General features: G+C 42.1%; 1 protein-coding gene across 3 annotated transcripts in view; it reads left to right on the top strand.

The window, feature by feature from the left end:
* The window catches only part of XPNPEP1 (X-prolyl aminopeptidase 1), a gene marked incomplete at both ends in the record, with an annotated part of 52,811 nt that overhangs the window by 622 nt on the left and 27,137 nt on the right, over positions 1–25,052 (top strand). For all 3 annotated transcript variants that reach the window (XM_080694696.1, XM_080694697.1, XM_080694695.1), the window contains 2 exons: positions 10,976–11,064; positions 15,191–15,315. In XM_080694696.1, coding sequence (XP_080550822.1) covers positions 10,976–11,064; positions 15,191–15,315 — 214 coding nt within the window. The remainder of the gene's footprint in view (positions 1–10,975; positions 11,065–15,190; positions 15,316–25,052) is intronic.

The raw sequence follows: 25,052 nt of genomic DNA, 5'->3' as shown, positions 1-25,052 counted from the left end.
TTGGGCACAGGGAGGTCAGAAGGATAATTCCTCCACCCCAAGCCTCAAATTAAACATATTTTTGTTTATTCTCCTCCACCACCAGGGTACACTAATCAGGGTAACTAATAAAGGTGGGAGTCCAGTGGGAGCCATTAAAGTACAAAAAAGCCAGAATTCAAACTTTCTTTTGTCCATCCACAGAATTCAAACTTTTTTGTCCATCACACACCCTCTAAGCAGCTGAGACTTGAATGAACTTACTTGGCAGCATGGCCAGGCTTACTTGCCCATTCATAGCACAGCTTGTGCTTGTGCTTGTGTTAGTCAGTGGTCAACATCTCAGGCCCACTTTGACCCAGAATTGGGCTTGGCCTTGCCAAATGTTAGGAGTGAGCTGAGTTCCAGACCCGCACGGTGAGAGGGTGCAGTCAACTTCCACGCAAAGAGCTTTCTGTAAGTTACGTTCCAGAAGTGACTCAGGCAGACGGATAGTGAGTTATGCCCTAGGTTGAAAGGAACCCTTTTAGAGGACCAAGGTGGTCTGCTAGATTGATAGAATGACGATATTTTATAGGCAGAAGAGTCAACATCAACTAGTGGGCTGAGAGGGAAGGCTCTGATTTCTTCAGAGTTGATTTTATTCTCTGGCTGTCCTCCTCCTTCCCCTCCTCCTCCTCCTCCTCCTCCTCCTCCTCCTCCTCCTCCTCCTCCTCCTCTTTTTGGTGGTACTGGGGATGGAACCCAGGGGCATTCTATCTCTGAGCTACAACCCCGAGCCCTATTTTTTTATTCTTTATTTTGAAACAGGGTCTCACTGAGTTGCAAAGGGCCTCACTAATTAGCTGAGGCTGTCCTTGAACCACCATCTTTCTGTCTCAGCCTCCTAAATGCTGGGATTACAAGCATGGACCACCATGCATGGCCCAACTTTCTTATGACAGGTTAAGAGAGCTTTAGGCTGACAGCCCCAGTAGAAATAAAGTCTTCTTTCCTAATGTTGGAACGGAAGTGCCAGAACTGATTTTTCAATTGGTTAGCTTATGTCTATCCTTGGACAAGTCATTATGGTCAGGGGGATGGATGATGGATCCATCAGGCCTGGGTCCCAGAACTCTGTGGATGAGCTGGTGATCCTCATTCCAACCCCTTGGACTGAGATGGAAACATTCTCATTAGGCAAGGCAAATATGGCATTGCCTGCTCCTTCACCCTAAGTTTACCTTTGCCTCCTCTTAGTGGGTGTGATTACGCGTGTTGGTCCTTGTTTCACCCTACCTTGAGCACTAGATGTGCTCATCACGGACTGAGGGTAGGGTTAGAGGTGGGTATGTAAAAGACTGCTGGGATTTCTTTTAAAAAGAGGAAGAAAAATTGTGCAGTTCTTTTTTTTTTTTTTTTTAAAGTAATTCTGGCCACAACTGCCTTGTACAAAGACTGAGGAGGAAGTGCTTTGCAGCTCTGTTCCCCTTCCCTACCTCCTGGCTCATCTTGACTTGGTGAAGGGGTAGACTGAAGGAAATCTGGGCAGGGCAGGGGCACTGAGCCAGAAGTGGGATGCCTGGTTTTTGGTTCTAGCTTTCCCTAAGTAGCTGTGAGGCTGTAAGCAAGTCATTTGATCTCAGTTTCTTTGTGTAGAGGAGGGAGTTGAGTTACATGGTCTCTGAAGTACATTCCATTAGCTCTAGTCTTTAGTGATGGTCTTGCTTCCACAGAGGGCTTGCAGTTGTGTCAAAGTAAGTGAAAGATGGATGAATTTTGGACTCCAGAGAACAAGGTATGGCAAGAGCAGGGCAATGGTAGGAGTCAGCTGTGGCTCTTGGGATCCAGACAGGGAGGTCGAGGTGGTGATACTTATCAAGAGAGCTAGAGCCTGCACATTTGACCTGGCTCTGGTCTTGCCTTTGTAACTACTAGGCAAGTGGTATAGTAAGTTATCTTTGTATCTGTAAATTTAATGAGTAGGACTGCCTAGATAACTTCCTCCTACCTATCTAGTCCTGTGTCTGAACCAGTCACTGGGACCAGTTGCAGACAGACAGAGAGAGCGATTAACTTCCTTCACTTACCATCTTGTAAACTTACATATGAAGTTTTGGGAAATTGGATGAGAATGTTAGCCTTGTCCAAGAAAAAGAGGTATCTTTGTTAAATTTATAACAGCTTTATTGAAATATAATTTATTTATGATGAGTCATCTGTTAAAGTTCATTAATTATTAGTATATTCACCAAGTTGTACACCATTACCACAGTCAATTTTTAGGGCATTTTCACATCATCCCTCAAATAAACCTTGTACCCATAGTAATCACTCCTCATTTCCCCAACCCCCTCTCAGTCCTTGGCAACCACTAATCTACTCTGTCTCTATAGATTTGCTCATTTTGGACATTGCATATAATGGAATCATACATGATGTAGTCCTTTTTGACACGCTTTTCCCCCTTACTGTGATGTTTTTCAGGGTTCACCTATGTTGTATGTGTGATTTTTTATTGCCAAACAATATTCCATTGAATGGTTAGACCTCTTATCCATTCATAAGCGGATGAACATTTGGGTTGTTTGTACTTTTTGGCTATGACAAAGATTGGAGCTATGGAACATTTGTGGGTTTTCTTTTCTTTTTTTTTCTGCACTGCTAGGGATTGAACCCCAGGCCCTTACATGTGCTAGCTAAGTATTCTAACATTGAGTTATATCCTTAGCCCTGTGTACTAGTTTTTATGAGATATATCCCTAGCCCTGTGTACTAGTTTTTATGAGATATATCCCTAGCCCTGTGTACTAGTTTTTATGAGATATATCCCTAGCCCTATGTACTAGTTTTTATGAGATATATCCCTAGCCCTATGTACTAGTTTTTATGAGTTTTCAGTTTTATTGAGTATGTTACCTAGGAGTAGAATTGCTTAAGATTGTGTTTAATCTTTTAAGGAACTATCAGACTTTTTCAAAGCCACACCACTATTTTATATTTTCACCAGCAATGTCTGAGGGTTCTAATTTTCAACATCTTTATCCATGTTTGTTATTTTCTTTTTGAGTATTACTTTCCTAGTGGGTGTAAAGTGGTATTATTATGATTTGGATTTGCACTTCCTTTGATTAATGATGCTGAACATCTTTTCAAGTGTTTCTCGGCCATTTATCTTTGTTGAGAAATGTCTATTCAGATAATTTTCCAATTTAAAAATTAGGTTGTCTTTTTTGTTGACTTGTAATAGTTTCTTATATGGGCTATATACTAGATTACATTTGCAAATAATTTTTCAGTATGTGGGCTGTATTTCCATTTTCTTGATCTTTTTTGTTTTTTGTTTTTTGTTTTTTTAAAATTTTTTGCAATACCGGAGATGGAACCCAGGGGCATTCTACCTCTGAGCTACACCCCCAGCCCTATTTTTTATTCTTTATTTTGAAACAGGGTCTCAATATTTTGAAAAGGGCCTCATTAAGTAGCTGAGGCTGTCCTCGAACTGTGATCCTCTTGTCTCAGTCTCCCAAATGCTGGGATTACAAGCGTGCACCACCATGCCTGGCCAAATTTTTAAATTTTGATGAAGTCTGGTGTGTCTATTCTTTTGTTGCTAGTGTTTTTGATTTTGTATCTTAAGAAATTATTGTCAAAGACAAATTTATATATATGTTATCTTTTAAGAGTTTTATAGTTTAACTTCTATTTTTATATCTGTGATCCATTATGAGTAATTTTTGTATGTGGTATTAGGTGGGTTCAGTTTAATTCTTTCACAGATGATTTGGTTATTCCATATCACTTATTGAAGAGACTTCTTTTCTTATTGAATAGTCTTGGCACCCTTGTCAAAAATCAGTTGACAGCAAATTTGAGGGTTAAGTTTTGGACTCTTTAATTCTACTTTATCGATCGGTAAATCGGTCTATACAGTAGCACAATGTATTGATTATTGCAGTTTTGTATTTATTTTTTATTTAATTGGTGCATTGCAATCACACATCGTAATGAAGTTGTGTGATAGAGGCATACATGCACACACAGCACTTATTTATCCCTCCCCCAGCTCCTGCCCTTTTGCCTCCTTCTTTTCTTCTTCCTGTGCTTAGCACAGTGATTGACTTTGGTAAGTGTGTGTATGTATACCATGTCCATTGAGGTGTTTCCCTCATCCCCTCTCCCATCTTCCTCAGTTAGATCACCTTCACTTATCTTAGGTTTCTCCTTTATCTGGAGTCCTTCCTATGTCTTGTTTTCTCTCTAGCTTCTGCATATTAGGGAGCACATCTGACTTTTCACTTTTTGTGACTAACTAATCTCACTTAGCATAATTTTCTTCATTCTCATCCATTTCCCTACAAATATTCTTTATGGTTGAATAGAATTTCATTGTGTACATATCCCATAGTTTTAATGGACATCTTGGCTGGTTCGGAGTTTGGCAATTGTGAATTGTGCAGCTGTAATCATAGATATGCATGTATTACTTTTAGTACTTTGGTTTCCATTCTTTTGGGTAGATACCCAGGAGTGGTATTACTGGGTCATATGTATTTAGTTTTGAAATTGGGAAGGGTGAGTTCTTTTTCAAGATTTTGTTCATTTTTCAAGTTTGTTTTCATTATTCTAGGTCCCTTGCATTTCCATACTTTAGAATCTGCCTGTCAATTTCTGCATAGTAAGCAATTGGAATTTTTATAGCAGATGTATTGAATCTATAGATTAATTTGGGGAATATTGTCATTTCAACAAATTAAACCTCCCAGTTGCTGAACATGGGACACTTTTTATTTAGGTCTTATTTATTTCACCAATCTTTACTTTGATAGTATACATCTTATACTTCTTTTGTTAAAATGTATTATTTTATTATTTTTGATGCTATTGTAAGTGGACTTTTCTTAAGGTAATTTTTTTTTTTGGCGGGGGTTGTGCTGGGGATTGAACCCAGGGGAATTCTACATGTGTTACATCCCCATCCTTATTTACTTATTTTTTAATTTGGAAACTGGGTATTGCTAAGTTGCTGAAATTGGCTCTCAACCTGCTATTCTCTTATCTCAGCCTCCCAAGTACTGGAATCACACCACCACTCCTGGCCTTAATTTTATATTTTGATTCATTGCAAGGACATGAAAATGCAATAGATTTTTTTTAACTTTTTTATTTTATTTTATTTTATTTTTTATTTTTATTTTATTGGTGCACTGTATTCATACATCATAGTGGGATACAAACTTTTGTAGACATATATGCACACATCACCCAGTTAGCCCCCACCCGATCCCCACCCCATTCTCTCCCCATCCCTCCTTCCCATGCTTGGCTTAGTGGTTGACATCTAGTATTATAGCAATTTATCCAAAATTAAAAATGATAATCTCACATAACAGTTTCATTAGTCTGATACCAAGCTTTTGATGACTTAAAGATAACATTTCAATATTTCTTTTTGCTTTCTTTCTTACCAGAGGATATTTTTTTTCTGTTTTTTTAGGTGAAACTATCATATATTTATATATTTATTTTTCAGAAAAAAATCTATCCTAATATGGAATATGGATTATAGATACCCAAAACGATCTTGAAAAAGAACAAAGCTAGAATATATATTTTTTTCTGATTTCAAACCATATAAAGCTACAATAATTGAAACAGTGTAGTACTGTTCTAAAGGCAGATATATAAACCATTGGAGTTAAATACAAGCCTAGAGCTAAATTCTTCCCTATATTGTCAAGTTATTTTTGACAAGGTTTCCACGAACCTTTGGTGGTGGAAATAATAATCTTTTAACTAAATATTGTTGAAAAATAATAATTACATGGAAAAGAATAAAATTGGACCCTTACCTAATCCCACATACAAGTATTAACTCAAAATAGATAAAAGACCTAAATATAAATCTTAAGACTATAAACTTTTAGAAGAAAATCTGGGTCATAAAACCTCACAACTTTGAAATTGGCAGTGATTTCTTGGATATGATTTCAATGGCACAGGCAACAAAAGAATATGCAAACTCCCTAAAAAAATAAAAAAAATTATATATCCAAAGACAATGTAAACAGAGTTAAAAGTTACTAATAGAATTGGATAAAATGTTTCCAAATGCTATATCTGAAGGTATATTAATATTCCAACTAGAAATCCTAAAAATTAACAACAATAAAGGCAAACAATACAATTTAGAGATAGGTAAAAGACTAACATAAATAATGAATCTCCATAGATAACCAATCTTAGTTGTCTGTTGGATGGAAAATCTTGTTTCTCTGGTTCTGGTGTGTGTTACCTATTTCTTCTTTGTAGTTAATCTCTTTGAGTATTTTCTCTAGTGCTGGTTTTGAAGACATAAATTCCTTCAGTTTCTGTTTGTCATGGAAGCTTCTTATTTCTCCATCTAATTTGATAGAAAGTTTTGCTGGGTAGGAAATTTTTGGCTGGAAGTTGTTTTCTTTCAGAGTTGGGAATATGTTACTCCAAGCCCTTCTGGCTCTCATGACTTGGTTTGGGAAGTCTGGAGTGATTCTAATTGGTTTGCCTCTGAATGTCACTTGGCCCTTTGTTTTTGTTGTCTTTAAGATTCTCTGCTTGGCTTCCACATTGGTCATTTTGACAATTATGTGGCGTGGGGATCCTCTTCTCCGATCCTGTCTAAAGGGAGTTCTATAAGTTTCTGGCTCTCATGACTTGGTTTGGGAAGTCTGGAGTGATTCTAATTGGTTTGCCTCTGAATGTCACTTGGCCCTTTGTTTTTGTTGCCTTTAAGATTCTCTGCTTGGCTTCCACATTGGTCATTTTGACAATTATGTGGCGTGGGGATCCTCTTCTCCGATCCTGTCTAAAGGGAGTTCTATAAGTTTCCTGGACCTGTGTATCAACCTCTTGCTCTATGTTTGGAAAATTTTCTGCTATTACTTCCTTGAAGAGATTGTTGATCCCTTTGGTTTCACTTTCTTTTCCCTCCTCTATTCCAATTATTCTTAGTTTAGCTCTCTTAAAATGGGCCCATATTTCTTCAATGTCAGATTCCTGCTGTTGGATATTTTTTTCTAGATTAGAAACTATGCGTTCATTTTTGGAATGATCATCTTCTAAGAGCGAGATTCTGTTCTCCATGTGGTCTAATCGGTTGTTTGTGCTTTGAATTGAGGCCTTTACTTCATTAATTGCATCCTTTATCTCTTTTTGGCTCTCTCTGAGTTCTTTTCGAAGCACCTCTATTATTTCTACAGTTATTTTCCTGATTTGATCTTCTAGAAATCTCTGATTATCTGTTTTATCAGGTTCTGATGTTGTGGGGTTGTGGGCATTCATTGCTCCAGTGTTATTCCTCTTTCCCATGATTTCGGAAGTTTGTGCCTTCTCTGGGTTCTTCCCTTGGGTCACTATGACTTCACTTAAGGTGCTCTGGATCTCGAGTCTGTAGTATCTCAGACCCCACTACTCCTTTACTTGGTTGTATCACAGAGTCTCCGACCCAGGGAGTCGATAGAGGCTGCTTTAAACTATGAGGGGTGCCAGGTTGCACGTTCTCCTATGGTGTGATATCTCTGCCACCGCCACTCCCTCACTGGGTCAAGTCCCAGTACAGTACAGTACTGGGATTTCTCCTCTGTGGCCCGCAATTTGACTCACTATTTTTGAGTACGCAGATGTAGCTGTACTGGACTCTGTGAATTCACTGCTGCTGCCGCCGGTGGCAATATGACACCACTGCCACGCCCTCGGCCGTGAGGCTGGCATATTTTTTCTTCTCTGGTTTTGAGTTCCACTTTGAGTCCCTGCAGTGTGTGCTGAGCTCAGCCACTGGGAGCTTTAAATGCTCTCTGCGCCGAAAGATCCCGCCTGGCTGTCCCGCAGCGGCTCACCTTGGCTTGCTGTAGCCGTCCGGTGAGTTCGCCGCTGCCGCCGGCAGTATGGCACTGCTGCCGTGTCCTCGGGCGCGTGTATCTCCTCTGTGGCTCTGAGCTCTGTTCTCAGTCCGCTTTCTCTCTGGAGCCTGGTGGTTTTTTTGTTTCTCTGGTGATGGTGTTTTCTGGCTATGAAAGGCGCTGATTTTGTGGTAATGGAGATTGGTTGTTAGCGGGGCTCTTAAGCCCCACTTTTCTCGGTTGCCATCTTCCTGGAAGTCTTGCAATAGATTTTTGTGTAATTTTATATCCTTCTTTCTTTCTTTCTTTCTTTCTTTCTTTCTTTCTTTCTTTCTTTCTTTCTTTCTTTCTTTTTGTAGTACTGGAGATTGAACCTAGGGGCATTCTTCCACCACAGAGCTATAGCCCCTGGCCCTTGTCTATTTTTTATTTTTGCAGCTGGGTCTCATTAAGTTACTATGTGCTGACTTTAAACCTGAGATCTTACTGTCACAGCCTCCCAAGTACTGGGATTACAGGTGTACTGCAACATGCCTATTTTCCTGCTTTTTTTTTTTTTTTTTTTTTGGTAGTACTGGGGATGGAACCCAGGGGCCTTCTACCACTGAGCTACACCTTAAGACCTATTTTATATTTTCAGGATCTCACTAAGTTTTTGAGAGCCTCACTAAGCTGCTGAGGCTGCCTTTGAACCCGCAATCCTCCTGTTTCAGCCTTCCAAGTACTGGAATTACAAGCATACACCACCATGCCCCACTTTTTCCTGCATTCTTAATGAACTCATTTATTTTCTTTTGTGAATTCTTTATGGTTTCTGTATTTATGGTAATGCCACTTACAAATAGAGTTTTACTTCTTTTCTAATCTGGATGTATTTTGCTTTATTTTCTTGCTTAGTTGCCCTGGATAGAACCTTTACTAAAATCTTAAGTAGAAGTGACAAGAGTAGTTATCCCTGTCTTGTTCTTGCTTATAGGGTAATCATTCAGTTTTCCAACATTAAGGATGATGTTAGTTGTAGTTTTTTAAATACCATTTGTCAGTTTGAGGATTTCTCTTCTAGTTAGTTGAATATTTTTATCTTTAAAGGTCATTGGATTCTGTCAGGTGCTTCCCATGTCTCTTGAGATGGTCATGTAGTTTCTGTTCTTTGTCCTTTGTGTGGTGTGTTGTCACATTAATTGACTTGCATATGCTGAACCAGCCTTATACTCCTGGGATAAAATCTACTTCACAATGGTATATGATAATTTTTATATTGTTGCTGTATTTGCATTTATAAGAGATATTTTAATGTCTTTTTTTGTGGTACTGGGGATGGAACCCAGGGGCATTCTACCTCTGAGCTACACCCCTAGTCCTATTTTTTTATTCTTTATTTTGAAACAGGGTCTCACTGAGTTGCAAAGGGCCTCACTAAGCAGCTGAGGCTGTCCTCAAGCTACGATCCTCCTGTCTCAGTCTCCTAAATGCTGGGATTAGGAGCGTGTGCCACCACGCCTGGCTATATCTTTTTATTTATTTTTGGTAGTGCTTGGGATCAAACCTAGGGTCTCATGCTTGTCAGGGAAGTGCTCTACCACAGAGCTATACCCCCGTCTGGTATCTTACTTTTTTGTGGAACAGTGTATGGTTCCCTTCAGTTAATTGCATCATACTTTGTCCCATGAACCCAAGCAGCCACTTGAAAGCAGGCCTGGAGTAATTAGTGAAAATGTCTGGTATTCTGGTTCTGGTCATGTAATAGACTGAGCTAATGTGTTCTCTGTCTTTACTGACACTTAAATGAGGCCAAATTACTTTAGGTTCATAGCTGAGAAAAATCTAAAACTCTTTCTATGATCTACAGTAGGTTCTTTAGTGCCTCACACATCTTCTTAACCACTTGCCCCCCAAGCCCAACTTGCACACTCCAGTACACACACACACACACACACACACACACACACACACACACACACACGCCTTCTTGCTTTTCCTCAGCTGTACCAGGTATACCTCTACCACATGGCCCTTGCTATTGTCCTATGCTGCAGTGTTCTTTCCCTTGAAATGAACATTTCCTCACTTTTTTTGGTCTCTGTTACAATGTCAGTTGTCATCAGAGAGACCTTCTCGGGCTCCCTGAAGCGAATCACCCTTTCCTTGTCTCTCAGACACCTCTCCCCCTTGCCTTGCTTCATTGCTCACCCCCTCTGTGGAACGTGTGTGTATTGTCTTGTCTCGCAGACACCTCTCCCCTAGCCGGTCTCTCACTGCACTACCTCTCCCTCTTACAGACAGGTGTGTTGTCTCTTTTGCTCACTCTTGTGTCTAGATAGGGCCTGGATTATGGAAGATTCTCAGTAAATATTTGACTGGGTGAACTTGAAAGAAAGAGAAATCTTAAGTGCCTGAAATGTAAGGGAAACTTAAAGCTTAAATAGTGCATTGTAAGCTGAGCCTGGGAAGGTTATCAAACACAGATAGAGACCTGTATACTGGGAGTCCAAGGTATCAGACTGCCCCTATACGGGGACAGGAAACTTGTAAGAAGTGAACGTGCAAGTTAGACTAGAAGCAAACAACAGTGACAGTCATGTTTGTGTGAACCAGGACACATCTCATTCTCTACTGAAGACGAGCTCTTAAAAGATTACAAAGCACGCCAGGAATAAGCTGCCAGGAGGCAGAGGCAGCCAATCAGCAAACACAGGATTGCTCTCCTGAATGAAAAGTTTGAAAAGAATGATAAAATAAGGGCCCCGAATGATTAAATTGCTAAGAGAAGAAATAGAAGCCAGAGTCCAAGAATAGGACACCAGGAAGAAAAAAATAGGCAAATACGAAATAGAACCAAATAGAACTTGTAGCAGTGAAAAGTATAGCCACTGATAATGAAATCTTCTTAATTATATAGCGGATGATAGTTATATAGAAGATGAGATGTGGCTGAAGAGAATTCATGAGACAGCTAGAACTGAGGTGATGTTTTACACCTGCAAGTTTATCTGAAATGTTTACTCCACCACTGGTGCTGGGGTGAGAGTTCTTCTGACTCACTAAAGAAAACTGCTAAGTCTTCCCTGAATGAGCATTGCCACGTTTACTGTGGTCAAAGTCTGCAACTGTGACTTTCTCCTGCTCCTTCTCTTTTTAAGGGCGAATTACCAGGATTTTCAGCTGAGAAATCTAAGAATAATTGAACCCAACGAGGTGACACACTCAGGGGACACAGCTGAGGAAACAGGTAACAATAATTTTGTCTATATATTTTTGTGCTTTGTAAATTAAGTGTGAATTTAAGAACATTTTTATGGGAAACATTTCTGTGACCATCCTTTCTTCCCAGAAGTGGTTAGTTGTCAGATGGGTTGCCAGAAACCTGATTCTGAAAAGTGATGTTCACTGTTTCCTATTCCAGGTAAGCCAGTGCTTTTCTGTGGACTATCCAGGAGAGCTACAGCTCTCCTTTTCTTTTAGTTGACTGAAAAATTGATCCCTTAAAGGGCATAAGAAATCACGACTACCTAATCTCCCTTGGAATACCAGTGCTATCATTGTAAACAATTTTAGTTTTTTTTTCTTTAAAAATATAGATGCATCTTGCACATTTTGGAGCCATATGAGGAAGTAGAAGGAGGAAGAAGTAGGAAAAGGAGGAAGTAAAGAAAGGGAAAAACTTTTTTTTTTTTTTTTTTTGTGGTGCTGGGGATAGAACCCAGGGCATTCTAACTTCTAAGCTACACCCCCTCCCTATTTTATTTCTATTTCGAAACAGGGTCTTACTAGGTTGATGAGAGTCTCAGTACTTGCTGAGGCAGTCCTCAAACCTGTAATCCTCCTGTCTCAAACGCTCTAGTTTTTTTTTTAATATTTATTTATTTAATCATTTTTGGTGGTACTGGGGGTGGAACCCAGGGGCTTTCTGCCTCTGGAATATACTCCCAGACCTATTTTATATTTTATTTGGAAATACGGTCTCACTAAGGTGCTGAGAGCCTCACTAAGTATCTGAGGCTGTCTTTGAACCTGTGCAATCCTCCTGTCTCAGCCTTCCAAGCACAGATATTACAAGTGTGCGCCACTGTGCCTGGCTATTTATTTTTTTAGTATATGAGGAAATGGTTTCTGGGATCTTCAGTTGTCTGTGGTTGTAGATGCCAGCTGGAGACTGAGCCCATGTGTTCTGCTTCTCGGGGTCTTAGAATGCTTTAAGCCTCTTTTAAGTTCCTTAGATAAGATGATAATGGAACATGGGTGGAGACCTTTGGTTTTGGTACTTGATCCTGCTGACTTGGGCATTTACTTAAGTCCTTTTAATTCCTGTTCATTTATGTATAAAATGGGAGCAGTGAAACCTCCTTTGGAGGATTATTTGAGAATTAAATATTAATGTATGTAAAAGCCTTTTCTCAGCCATGTAACAGAGACACATTGCTACCTCCAAAGCTATCGATGCTGGATGGGTGTGTGTGTGTGTGTGTGTGTGTGTGTGTGTGTGTGTGTGTGTGTGAAGATGCTGGAATTGGGATAAAGTGGCCTTTTTTATTCTTACAACTAGGTGGGTGGGACTCCCAGCTGGTGCTTCAGATCCAGGCTTATATATATATATATATTCCAACAATGAATACACTGTAGTATTAGATGCTGCAAAAGTACTTTCATGCACTATTATGGTGTCGTGAAAGCAGTGAGAAGTCATGCTGCGATGAGCTGAAGGTTTGGAGCTCGTTTCTAAGGCAGATCTGCACATCAAGTGACTTTTCGATGAGTCATTCCCTCTCAGGCAGGATTCGAAAATGCCCAGCAGTGCCCTGGCTGATTTACATCGTGGGCCAGGCCTGTTGCTCTTGGCTTTCCTCTTCCCTGCACGTGCTGCTGAGTGCTTGGCTGCTTCTAACACTGCTGAAAAATAAGAGGATGTGGGATGAGCAGATGTCATAATATGGCATCTTCTAAGTTCCTAGCTGTTTTCTTTCCCTGAAGATTTATTACTGTTGTTATGGTGGGTCTGAAAAGCTCAGACACAGAGTTGTGACATTCATTCCAGCATCTTTGAGGGAGCATATGTACGTGTTATGTTCTAGGCTAGATGCAGGTTTGTGTTACAGGGAGAAGCAGTATATATACCTGCCACACCAATATTGTATTGCTCTTGTAATTAGTTGTGTAGCTGATTCTAATAATTGCAAATATTTATATAACATTTAGTGGGTACCCAGGCACTCTTTTAAGTGCTTAACATAGTGTAATTTCATATTCCTAAAAATTGGCTTTGACCGCCTTCATCTTTGCTGTCTTTTCAGCTGTTGCCACCTCAGTGGCTAAGATATATAATTGTTTCAGCTTCGCCCTCTCCTCACTCTAGCTGCCCACCTTCCGTCACTTCCAAGGCCTGTTGATTCAAGGCCCTCTGTGAGTCCTCGCCTCACTGTAGCTGGCTCTGCTGTTGTGGTCCGTGACCTCAGCCATTGCCTCTTGCTCTCTTCTCTATGTTCACTGGTGCTGCCACTGCCCCAGCCACATCCTAAGTGTTGATGGTGCTGTCTCCTGTGTCATTGTGTCTGGTACAGGTGACAGAGAAGTGGTTGTGTTTGACCAAGGACACCAGCCAAATGTGATGGGCTTGAAGGGAGAAAAGAGAGGAATGTGGAGGGGGTGGTGATGGGACGAGAGTGACACTGTGGGGCAGGAACTGTGCGCTGTAGTGTAGCAAGGCTGGTGGTGCTGTGGATTCGGGAAGGCCCAGCATGCCCATCAGGAGGAGGAACGTGAGGATGAGGCGGGAGAAGGCGATGGTGAGAACATGGAGTGAGGAGGCAGGTTCTGGTGACCAGGAAGCAGGAGGCCTGTTGGGCCAGGCCTGCTCTGCCTTGGGTCAATTCTGGCTTAGAATTGAGGATTTCATACTTGGCCTGGATTACAGTAACTTTATTGATGAGGTTAGTGACTGCTAGTGTTGATTCTCACGATGGCCAACACTATAAACTCCCAGCTGGTGACATCAGAATTCTTAAATCAGAATGTTTAGAAGACAAATTTCAAAGGGAAATTAATTATCTTGCATGAAAGTATATTGGACACTATCTGATATTTGCTTTTTAAAATTCCAGATACCAAAGCCAGGCGTGTTGGCACATGCTTGTAATCCCAGTATTGGGAGGCTGAGACAGGTTTTAAGCCAACCACGACAATTTAGTGAAGCCTTCCACAAATTATTGAGATTCTGTTTTCAAATAAATAAAATAATGCCTCTAGGTTCAATGCCCAGTGGCCCCCCCCCCCACCCCACACACAGTCCAGGCTATACTCCAGACCGATTAAATCAGAAATGTCCAGGTAGTTCTCATTATAGCCAAGCTTGAACCACTGCTCCAAAGAAGTCTTCATGCTTTACTCTTTAAAAATGTTACCTTGCTCAGAAATATAGTTTGAAGTATGGATACCTATTTTGAAGCCCTTGAGAGATATCAGAGTAGAATTTTCAGATGGTGGCAACCTTATGAGGTCATAGTTGGCTAGCTACTGTATGATTCCAATCATGTATCATTCTAGAAAGCACAAAAACTATGGTGACAGTAAGATCACTTACTGCCAGGGGCTGGAGGAGAGGCAGGGATGAATAGGTTGAGCACAGAGGATTTTTCTGGCAGTGAATATCCTCAGTGATACTTGAGGATGGATTCATCATGTATTTATCAAAACCGATGGACCTTATAACATCAAATAATAATTTCTTCAGATTTACTTATTGAAAAGTAACAACTGAAGACTTTTGGGTGACTGTCCTTCTAGAAGCTTCTCTTTGCATATATGCATATTTAATTTTAAACAAGAACCATCTATACACATTCTTTGGAATCTTTTTAATCAGTTGCCAGTATTATCTAGGCATCTTTCCTTCTATATATAGTGTATATAATATTTAATAAAACATATATACACTATTTTTTAGGTCTACATAATTTTAAATGGCTGCTTAGTGTACTGTTGTATGTATTATAGTTTATTTAACCAATCCTGTGTTTTCTCCCACTTTTTGCTACTATGAACAAAGACCAATACCTATAATTTTGTAGAGTAGTTAGTTCCTTAGAATAAAGTCCTAGAAGTGAAAAAGCTAACCAATAAATTTGGAAGTGGGTATTTGTGGCTAGAATTTTTTTTTTTTTTTTGCCACATAATGACTATTTGGAAGTAGTAACTTAAGAGGATCAACATCGGTATTTCTTGCAGCTTTCGGCATGTTCTAGCAGAGGGGTGGTCAGCTTGAAGACATGGCTTGGGGTGGGGCACCTCTCACTGTGCCTTGCTTTGAACTGGTCACTGCATTGCAGGGGCGGGATTTGGAACAAACTCTCCTGTCATTACAGACTGCAAAATGGCTCCCAAGGTGACTTCGGAGCTGCTTCGGCAGCTGAGACAAGCCATGAGGAACTCTGAGTACGTGACGGAACCAATCCAGGCCTATATCATCCCATCGGGAGATGCCCACCAGGTACTGAGCAGAGACAGGCCTGAGAATGGAACTCACCAGCCTCTCGTTTCTTTCTAGACCTTCCTTTTAGACCTCATGTGTTTGCAGAATTACTATTATCAGTCCACAAGTAAGCATGTCTCCCAGGGCGTCACAGGGACCAGTGCCCGGCGGGGTCTCACTGGGCGTAGAAGATTTCACCTTCTGTTATGGTTTGAATATAGAATGTGCCTTGAGGCACTCGGAGCAATGACAGCGTCTTGTGGGTATGGGGCAGAAGCTGGTGCACAGGGCCCTCTGCAGTGTGCCTGTCCGGGCTTCACATAGGCGTCTGTGGTCCTGAGGATGGGAATGCAGCCAGCCCTGGGCAAGAACTGGAAGGGGGATTTTCAGTTTTTGCTTTCTTGGTCAACAGGGTAGGTAGTATACACCTGACAGTTCGTGTGTGTGTGTGTGTGTGTGTGTGTGTGTGTGTGTGTGTGTGTATCTTTATCTCTTACTTTCAAGAAGAGTCCCAAATGAGAATGATTGGTAAAATTTCTTTATCCAGGCTACTCTGTGTGTTTGTGTGCGTGTGCGTGTGCGTGTGAGAGAGAGAGAGAGAGAGAGAGAGAGAGAGAGAGAGAGAGAGAAGAGGAGAGGGAAGAGGAGCGTGTGGAAGGAACATGAGTGGTGGGGGTCTACCAGGAAGGAGGGAGGGCTAGCAGATAAGAGTATTCCTGTAAGCTGAGCAGAGATCCCAAGAGATGTCACAGGCCCATTCTGACCCCCTTTCTGCCCCTCCCTAAAAGTTCTAGCCTACATGGCCGTAAAGTTTAGAACACATTGATGTTTAGAATTGTTTCCCAACTGATATTCTACAGCATTCTTATTGTGTCCTGTAAGATGTTCTGCAAAAAATTATATTAAATGGTCTAGCAAATAGTGAAATGAACTGTCCTTTTTAATGTGTTATATTTCATATAACATTAAATTTATCATTGGAACCATTTTAAAATATATAGTACTGTAGTGTTAATGATATGTATACATTGTTGTGCAATAGATTTGTAGAACTTTTTTATATTGCAAAACTGAAACTCTCTACCCACTAAATGACAATTTCTTATTTCCTCTCTCCCTGCTCTGGTAATCACCATTTTTTCTTTCTTTCTTTCTTTCTTTCTTTTTGTGGTCCTGGGGATGGAACCAGGGACATTCTACCTCCGAGTTATACTCCCATTCCTATTTTTATTCTTTATTTTGAAACAGGGTCTCACTAAGTTGCAGAAGGCCTCACTAAGTAGCTGAGGCTGGCCGCGAACCATGATCCTCCCATCTCAGCCTTCCAAGTACTGGGATTGCAACAACATGCACCCCTACGCCTGGCTCACCATTCTGCTTTCTGTTTCTCAGAGTTGACTACTTTAGATATTTCATATAACTGGAATTATGTAGTATTTATATTGTGTGACTGGCTGTTATGTTTGGATTGCAATGGCCTCAGGTAAGCTCATGCATTGGCAATGCAGAAATGTTTAGCAGTAAAATGACTGAGTCGGGGCTTAACCTCATCAGAGGTGCACTGACTCGTGGAGCGGTAACCTGCGTGGACTTCCTGGTGGTGAGTGTCAGCAGGGAGTTCGTGCCTGGAGGAGGTAGGCCTTGAGAGCACGGCCTGGGGGATGGTGCCTGCCCTGGTCCCTTCTTCGAATTATCTTTCTACCTTCTCAAGCCATGGAGTGAGCAGCTGTCTGCTTCTTCCTGCCGCCATGATGTTTCTGCCTGGGAGGTGGCCAGCTATGGACTCCAGAATCATGAGCCAGATAAACCTTTCCTCCTCTCAGGTGCCATTTTAGGTGTATTGGTCATGGTGATGACAAAGCTGACTAATACACCGGCTTATTGCACTTAGCATAATGTTCTCAAGGTTCATCTACATGTGACAGGGACTAACAGGTGTGAAGTGATAACTCAGGGTTTTAATTTGTATTTGACAGGTTATTTTCTTTTTATGGTAAGGTGATTGACCCTAGGGCTTTAGACATGCTAGGCAAGTGCTCTTCCTCAGAGGCATGTCTTCAGCCCTTTATTCTATTTTGAGAAAGGTTCTTGCTGAATTTCCCAGACTGGCCTCAAACTTGCGATCCTTCTGCCTGGGCCTCCCAAGTACCTTGCTCACCACATACCTGACTCGCTTGATGATTTCTTAACTGCAGGATTTATTGGGGCTTTCAATTTGTTGATGTGTACTGAATAACTCTAAGAAGGGGATAAAGTTAGCATTTTCTAGACTAAATGTTTATGGAATTCCCAGGGCCGTGTTGGGGTGGAGTAGGGGACTCTGCTCCATGGAATGTCTTTGTTGAGGCAGGAGCACTTTTCATTACCATGGTGGGTTAGAACCTGCTCTTCAAGGTGGGGGGACAGAGGTCAGTGTGTGGGAAGAGAGGCTCCTGTTACCGCAGAGGTGGGGACGGGGAGTTGAGCCAGCACAGCGTGTGGGCACAGCGCTGGCTCTTCAGCCTGCTCAGCTGCAGGAAACCAGAGGGGCCAGATGCAGGGTGTGGTGGCCTGTGAGGAAGGCGTGGAGGCTGCTGAGCTGGGCGCCCGGCACTCAGGAAGGGCAGACCCTGGGCTAGTCCTCAGCAGTGTCCTTGGCCTTCTGCCCAGGTCCCTCTCCAGCTTTGTCCCATGCAGCCTTTGCACTTAGGCTTCGTGCCACGTGGGTGCCCTGCGGGCATCAGGCTTTTCCATTTCCTGCCTCTTGAGCACTGGGCAGTGGCCTGGGACTGCTTTGGCGTTAGCCGTCCTACCTCACATGGGCAGGAGCTCTGGCGGCACTGGGTCGGGTGGGCGCGGTCTCTGGCACTGAGGAGCCCTGAATTTGGGGCTCTTCTCAGACAGGAGCCTCAGGGACTCCTCATGGCTGTGCAGAACCTTTTGAACTTCTGCGGTGGGGGAGGTGGGGGAGGTCTGAGTGGCCCTGCTCCTGCTCCTGCTCCTAGCTTAAAGGGATCTTCTGGGGAAGGGGGCGTTGGAGACTTTGGAGTCTTTGTATCCAGTTTCAGTTTCCTTTTGCCTGGGGTCATCAGGATTTAGTCTGTGTAATCTGTATGTTTACCAGGGGAAACCTTTTAGCCACACTAAGCAAAGTTTATCTTGATAGGTGCTGTTCCCTAGCAATCTTTAAGTTTTTTTTTTTTTTTTTTTTGTCATCATAAAGCTGATTTTTGTATACCCGGACTCAATTTTTTGGGTCTTTTAAAAAATTAAGACATAATATTTGCATATCTTTATGGGGTACATTGTAGTAATTTGATGCATATATATAATGTATAATAATTGGGGCAATAAGCATTTCCATCTTTTCAAACATTTTTTTGTGTTGAGAATTTCATATTCTTCTAGTCATTTTGAAATGTAGCATGGGTTGTTTTAACCAACAGTCACCCTGTGGAGCTCTAGAAAGCCGGAACTAATTCCTCCTCTGCGTATTGGTGTTCCTTGTTGAAGTTCTTCCTATCCCCATCCCCGACCCAGTCTCTAGTGATCATGATTCCACTCCTCTGTGAGACTGGTTTATTAACTCCCACAAATGAGGGAGAACATGTGATTCTTGTCTCTCTGTGTGGCTCATTTCACTTAACACAATGACCTCCATTTCCATCCATGTTGCTGCAAATGGCAAGATGTCATTCTTTTTTATGGCTAAATACTACTCCATTATGTACAGGTGCCACATTTTTAAGCCCATTTATCTACTGATGGACATCTGGGCTGATTCCATATTTTAGCTCTTCTAAGTATTGCTTTTATTAACATAGAGGTACAAATATCATTTTGGTATAATGGATTTCATCTCCTTTGGATACCCAGTAATGGAATTACTGGATGATATGGTAGTTCTATTTCTAGTTTTTTGAGGACTTGCCATACTGTTTTGCGTAGTAACTGTATGACTAATAATAACTGTACTAATATATATTCCCACTAGCAGTGTATCTCTGCGTCCTCATCAGCATTTTTTTTTGTTTTGTTTTGATTTGTTTTTTGGTGGTACTGGGGATGGAACCCAGGGGCCTTCTACCTCGGGCTACACTCCCAGACCTATTTTATATTTTATTTGGAAACAGGGTCTCTTAAGCCAGTTGAGGCTGACTTTGAACCTGTGCGATCCTCCTGTCTCAGCCTCCCAAGTGTGGGGATTACAAGCGTGCACCACCACACCCCGCTCATCAGCATTTTTTTGTCTTTTTGATAGTAAGCAGCACTGTCAAGTAGAAACATGTGAGGCACATGTATAATTTTAAGTCTTCTTATGGCCACATTAAGTAAAAAATGCAGTAAACTTTAATAATATGCTTTATTTACTCCAGTATGTCCAAAATATTATCCTTTTGAAATATCATTAACATAAAAATTACAAGATACTTTTCCTTTTTCTACACTAAGTCTTCAAATATAGTATGTATTTTACATTTATAAACCATCTCCATTTGAATATGCTGCTTTCCTCAGAAATGGTTAGTTGTATTTAGATGTCATTAAATTTACAGTTGGAAAGGTAGTCCCACACACCCAAGTTGTAAACATATTTAAACGTTTTCCATCTCCAGGCATAGTGACACATATTTGTAATCCCAGTGCCTGGGAGACTGAGATAGGAGGATCTGGGTTCGCAGACAGCCTCAGCTACTTAGTGAGACCCTCCTCAACTTAGACCCTGTTTCAAACTAAAGAATAAAAAATAGGGCTGAGGGTGTAGCTCGGATGTAGAACGCCCCTGGGTTCAATCCCCAGCACTCCCCTCCCACACACAAAGTTTTTAAAAAATTAGAATCTTGAGTTCCAATTTTAAAATTATATTTAAATTAATTAAAATGGAATAAAATATTTTTTCAGACATATTAGTTACATGAATAAATTAAATATTTGTTTTTCAGTCACATTAGCTACACTTCAGGTACTCAATACCTATGTGTGTCTGGCAGCTGCTGTAATGGACAGCATAATTTTACATAAAGTATGGAAGACATTGACGGTGAGAGAGACGATTTTAAGCTGACAGGATCAGAGAAGGCTTCTTGGAGGAAGTGGCTTTTAAGTTGTAATGTGAACAGGCAGAATTGGATGCATGAAGAGAGAGACCTAGAAGATGTCCTATGAACAAATCTATGGGAATAGAACAGACATAATAATACATTTAAAAAAGAAAGAAATACAGGGGTCTGCCTAATCATGGGTGTCCTTGACTTCCGGTGTCAGGAGTTTGGGTTTTTGTTAGTAGGGACCCATTGAGGGTCTCTGACCAAGAAAACGACATGCGCCGGGCATGGTGGCGCACGCTTGTAATCCCAGCATTCGGGAGGCTGAGACCAGAGGATCGCGGTTCGCGTACAGCCTCAGCTACTTAGTGAGGCCCTGTGCAACTCAGTGAGACCTGGTTTCAAAATAAGGAATAAAAGACAGGGAAGGGGATGTAGTTTGGAGGTAGAATGCCCCTGGGTTCCATCCCCAGACCTGCAAAAAAAAAAAAAAAAAGAAAAAAAAAAAGAAAAAAAAAAAAGGGACATGGTCAGCAGAATATAGGAATATAGATTGGGAATTGAGAAACTCGTTAGGAAGCTGTCACAGGTTCCCAGAGCCTGGGTAAAGAGGGTGTGGACTTGGTTACTGGCATCAGGAACAGAGAAGAGGACACAGCTGGGAAGAGAAGCAGTAGAACCTAGGCTAAGTGTGGACCTTGCAGGCAGGTGGCCATGGGGATTGGGAAGTTGGGGGCCAAAGGTGTTTGGGGTTCCCTCAACAGAAAGAAACAGTTCTTTGTTTCACTTCCTGTGGAGAGAGGCGTACTTGGGGTGACTATTCAGTGGGACTCTGGGTCCTTGCCGGGATTGTGAGAACAGGAGGAAGGCTTTGTGCTGACCTGCTCAGCGCCTCTTCAGTAATAGAGAGGCTCTGTTCTCTGAGACTCTTGTTCCTAATTGTTTCATTTCAGGCTTGAGTTGAGGTTAATGGAATTTCTCCTAAGGGTGGGGAAGGGAGGGTTGGGAGAAGTGAAGGGAATGTTGAATTCTGTCCTTTGTGTATTTTCCAAAACACAAATACACACACCCACACACTGTTCTCTAGTAAAGAGAAACGTACCCCAAGTGCACAGTTCCGCAAGGACTTGGCACTCCTGTGGTCTGCTCCTCTCTGTCCTCTACCGCTCCGAGAGGTTCTTCTTTTTAAACCCAGAGCAGAGGGGGTGGTGTTAATGAGTTCAGGCCCAGGGGGACTTTTGCAGTGAGTAGTTGTCCATTCTTTCTGGTAATCTGAAGGCTTTCATGTACTGTCTTGAGGGAAGCATTGGGATTTGTGGCCCCGCTGGCTCCAGCCCAGGACAATCAAGGGTTGGGGCCAGAGCTGTGCTGCACTTCCTCTTAGAAATCCTCAGTCCTCATCCTGTTCATCCGAAAGACTCCATGTTACATGCTTGTGCTGGGCTTAGTCATGGGGCCACGTTCTTCAGGGGTATCTCTGCCAGTGTGAATGTTTGACTATGTTTATGTTTCATCCTTCTGAACACATGAATCAGATTTTCCTAAACTCTCTGGACCCTTCTCCATTCTTCCTGGAGTCAGCTTCCTGTTTTGTTTTATATTTCTTAAAGAGGCTTTCTTCTGGATGGCGGAGTGATTTTACTCATGTTACTTAGAGTAATGCTAGTGGGGGCAACCCACCTCAAAGTTTCAGTGAGCTGGTGCGGTACAGCCTTGTGTCTTGTTCATGTAGCAGTACAGAGTGGGTGTCCTGGTGGGTGGGGGACTTTGCTCCACCAGCAGGAAAAGCGATTCAGGGACCCAGGCTCCTTTCATCCAGTGTTGCCGCTGTTGCAGCTGATAGAAGGAGAAAGGAGTGTGGCAAGGGCACACCTAGTTTTAACTGTCCTGGCCAGGGCATCACTTTCCAGCTACATTCTATCAGTAAGGACTAGTCAAGTGACCCCATCTGGGTGCAAGGGAGCCTGGGAAATGAAGTCCTGGCTGGTGGCCTCTCTCCAGTGACTTGGCCAGCCATACGGTTTCCCCGCATACCTTGACTTGGTTCCCTTTAGGGGAGAAGAAGAAAATGCCAAGTGCTAGCATTTGCCTCGGTATTTGGGCACAAGGAGTCCAGGTCTCCAGTCACAGCCTACCTTGTGGTACTTTGTGTGGATTGACAGCCACACAATTTCATTTTTGTGGAGAACCTGGTTTGACTGAGGCACATGCCAGGCTTGTGGCCTATGGGAGTAGAGGGCTTGGGAGGTGGAACATGTCACCCAGCATGCGCCTAGTAACTTCAGTCAAGCTTATCTTAGCACCCAGCCATCAGCCTTCTCGCCTGCTATATCTGTGTGTGGCCATGCTGGCCTCTCTTTTTAATACCTAGCTCTGGTCCTGTTACCACTGTCTCTTCAACTTTTAGTCTTTGTAGAACTTGCCCCATGAAGTTCAAGCCTCTTAGTGTGATATTTGAGGTCTTTGGCCATGTCTTTAGATTGCCTTTCCAGAAATACCTGCTGCTGTTTCCTTGAGCTTCCTGCCATGTTGTCAGGCCAGTTGGCTTGCTTCCTCCCCCAGGCTTCTGGCCTCCTCACACCTCTCCCTCTCTCTGAATTGCCCTCTTGCTCTTCCTCATCTGTCTGTAGTAGCCTAGGGCCTCCTGGATGTAAGGTTGATCTGAGTGTCCTTGAAACGAGAGCAAATTTTGTGCTGTATATCAGCATGGTCTAGGTGGCTGTTCATCGTGCTGCTGTGTTATGGAACACTTTCTGATTGTGCTGGTCAGGTGGTCACTGCATTCCCTTTCCTACAGAGGCTAGCTCGTTGCCTGATGCAGAGCACTTATCCGTGTTGAACATGTGTTCATTGCTTTATGCCACACTTCAGCCTCCTGCGTGGGCATTGTTATCCCCATTTTATGGACAAGCAGATGGAGCCCAAGCTTTACCCAGCTAGTAAGCCAGGAGCCAGGCTTGAACGTGGATATGACCAGGTTGTAGGAGGTATCATTTGTGAGGTTGGTGAAGGTAGAGACAAATGAAGATCATATTTTGTATTTCTTCCCTGAGAGCTTATAATCTACTTGTGCAGACTAGATGTAGACAATCTCTATACACAATTAGAAGAGGTTGTTTGGCAGCATATCAAGGATTTACTTGTTTTTCTGGGGGATTGAACCCAGGGCCTTGCATGTGGTAGGCAAGGACTCTGCTACTGAGCTACATCCCCAGACCATAATGGGGGCTTTTAAGAGTCAGACCTGAGTTCAGATTTTGGCTCTGCCATTCACAGTGGGTGTGGCTTGGAGAAGTAAGTAATTTTCTTCCTGACCTTTATTATTTTTTTCCCATGTGTAGTAGGGGAAGGATGATTCCTTCCAGAACTGTTATGGGATTAGAACTAGAGGACATGAGTACAGTTACTGGCAAGTAAGGGGTGTTGAGCCAAGACCCTTAGCCTCTGTGATGTGTTATCATCACTCACGGCAGAGTATAGGTGGTCTCGTAAAATCCAGAGATGTGGGATGGGAGACCTCTAAAAGCTGAGTGGGTCCAAAGGCTTTAAGGAAGAGTAGATTTGAGTCAGATTTTGAGTTTTTTTTTTTTTTTTTTTTAGTAGTTTATAAATGTGCTTTATTTGGTTGTGTTTTATTTATATTGTTTGAATTTGATGCCAGCATTTAAAAGTTGGGTGATTTCTCATGAAGGGCTATAAATTTCTAGCTTCTCCTGACATACTGAAGGTCGGTAAGATATGTAGCCTGCATCTATGCAAGCCAGGAATCAGCTAGGTCAGAGGTGCTGTCTCTGGAAAAGACGCCCTCTTTACTTGGCTTGTCTGCCCATGCTCAGTTATAATCCCTTAGGATCTTTCTCCTTTTTCCTGTCACTGCCATAGCAAAGTACCACTGAAGTGTTTCCCCACATTCCAGGGGTCCGAAGTCTGCAGGGCTGCCTTGCTTCTGAAGGAAGCTGTGCAGGGGAGACCCCTTTCCTTGCCTTTTCCAGATCTTAGGGCGACATTTACTCCTTGGCTCATGGCCCCTTCCTCCATTTTCATTGGGATGGTTAAGGTTTTAACTGGGCAGAAGGAGAAAGGCTCATCTCTCCTCTTGTTCAGTTATTCTGTATGTGTTGATTGATGACCTACTGCATGTGTACAGGCACAGCGATGGCTAGCCTGATGTCATGGAACTTACATTCTGGGGGAGGGGTGTGTAGGACAATACAGTAAAAAACAAAAAAACAAACAAAAAAAACAAACCTGTTCCCTAAGAAAAGAAAAATGCAGAAACATTCTATAGAGAGTTCAAAGTGGCCGAGTGGGTATCTTAGCTGGGTAGTTAATGCCTGCCTGCCTGCCTTTCCTTCTTTCTTTCTTTCTTTCTTTCTTTCTTTCTTTCTTTCTTTCTTTCTTCCTTTCTTCCTTTCTTCCTTTCTTCCTTTCTTTTCTTTCTCTTTCTTTCTCTTTCTTTCTCTTTCTTTTTCTTTTCTTTTTCTTTTCTTTTCTCTTCTTTTTCCAAACTAGAAATGGAACCTACGGGCATTCTACCTCCGGGCTATACTCACAGCCTCATTTTTTTATTCTTTATTTTGAAACAGAGTCTCACTGAGTTGCAAAGGGCCTCACTAGTAGTAGCTGAGGGTGTCCACAAACTGTGATTGATCCTCCTGTCTTAGTCTCCCAAATGCTGGGATTACAAGTGTGCGCCACCACACCTGGCTCATGGAGGTCTTTCTGTGGATG

Source organism: Muscardinus avellanarius (assembly GCF_963383645.1).
Source record: "Muscardinus avellanarius genome assembly, chromosome: 4".
NCBI classification, from domain to species: Eukaryota; Metazoa; Chordata; class Mammalia; order Rodentia; family Gliridae; genus Muscardinus; species Muscardinus avellanarius.
This window is presented reverse-complemented; position numbering and strand designations above follow the sequence as displayed.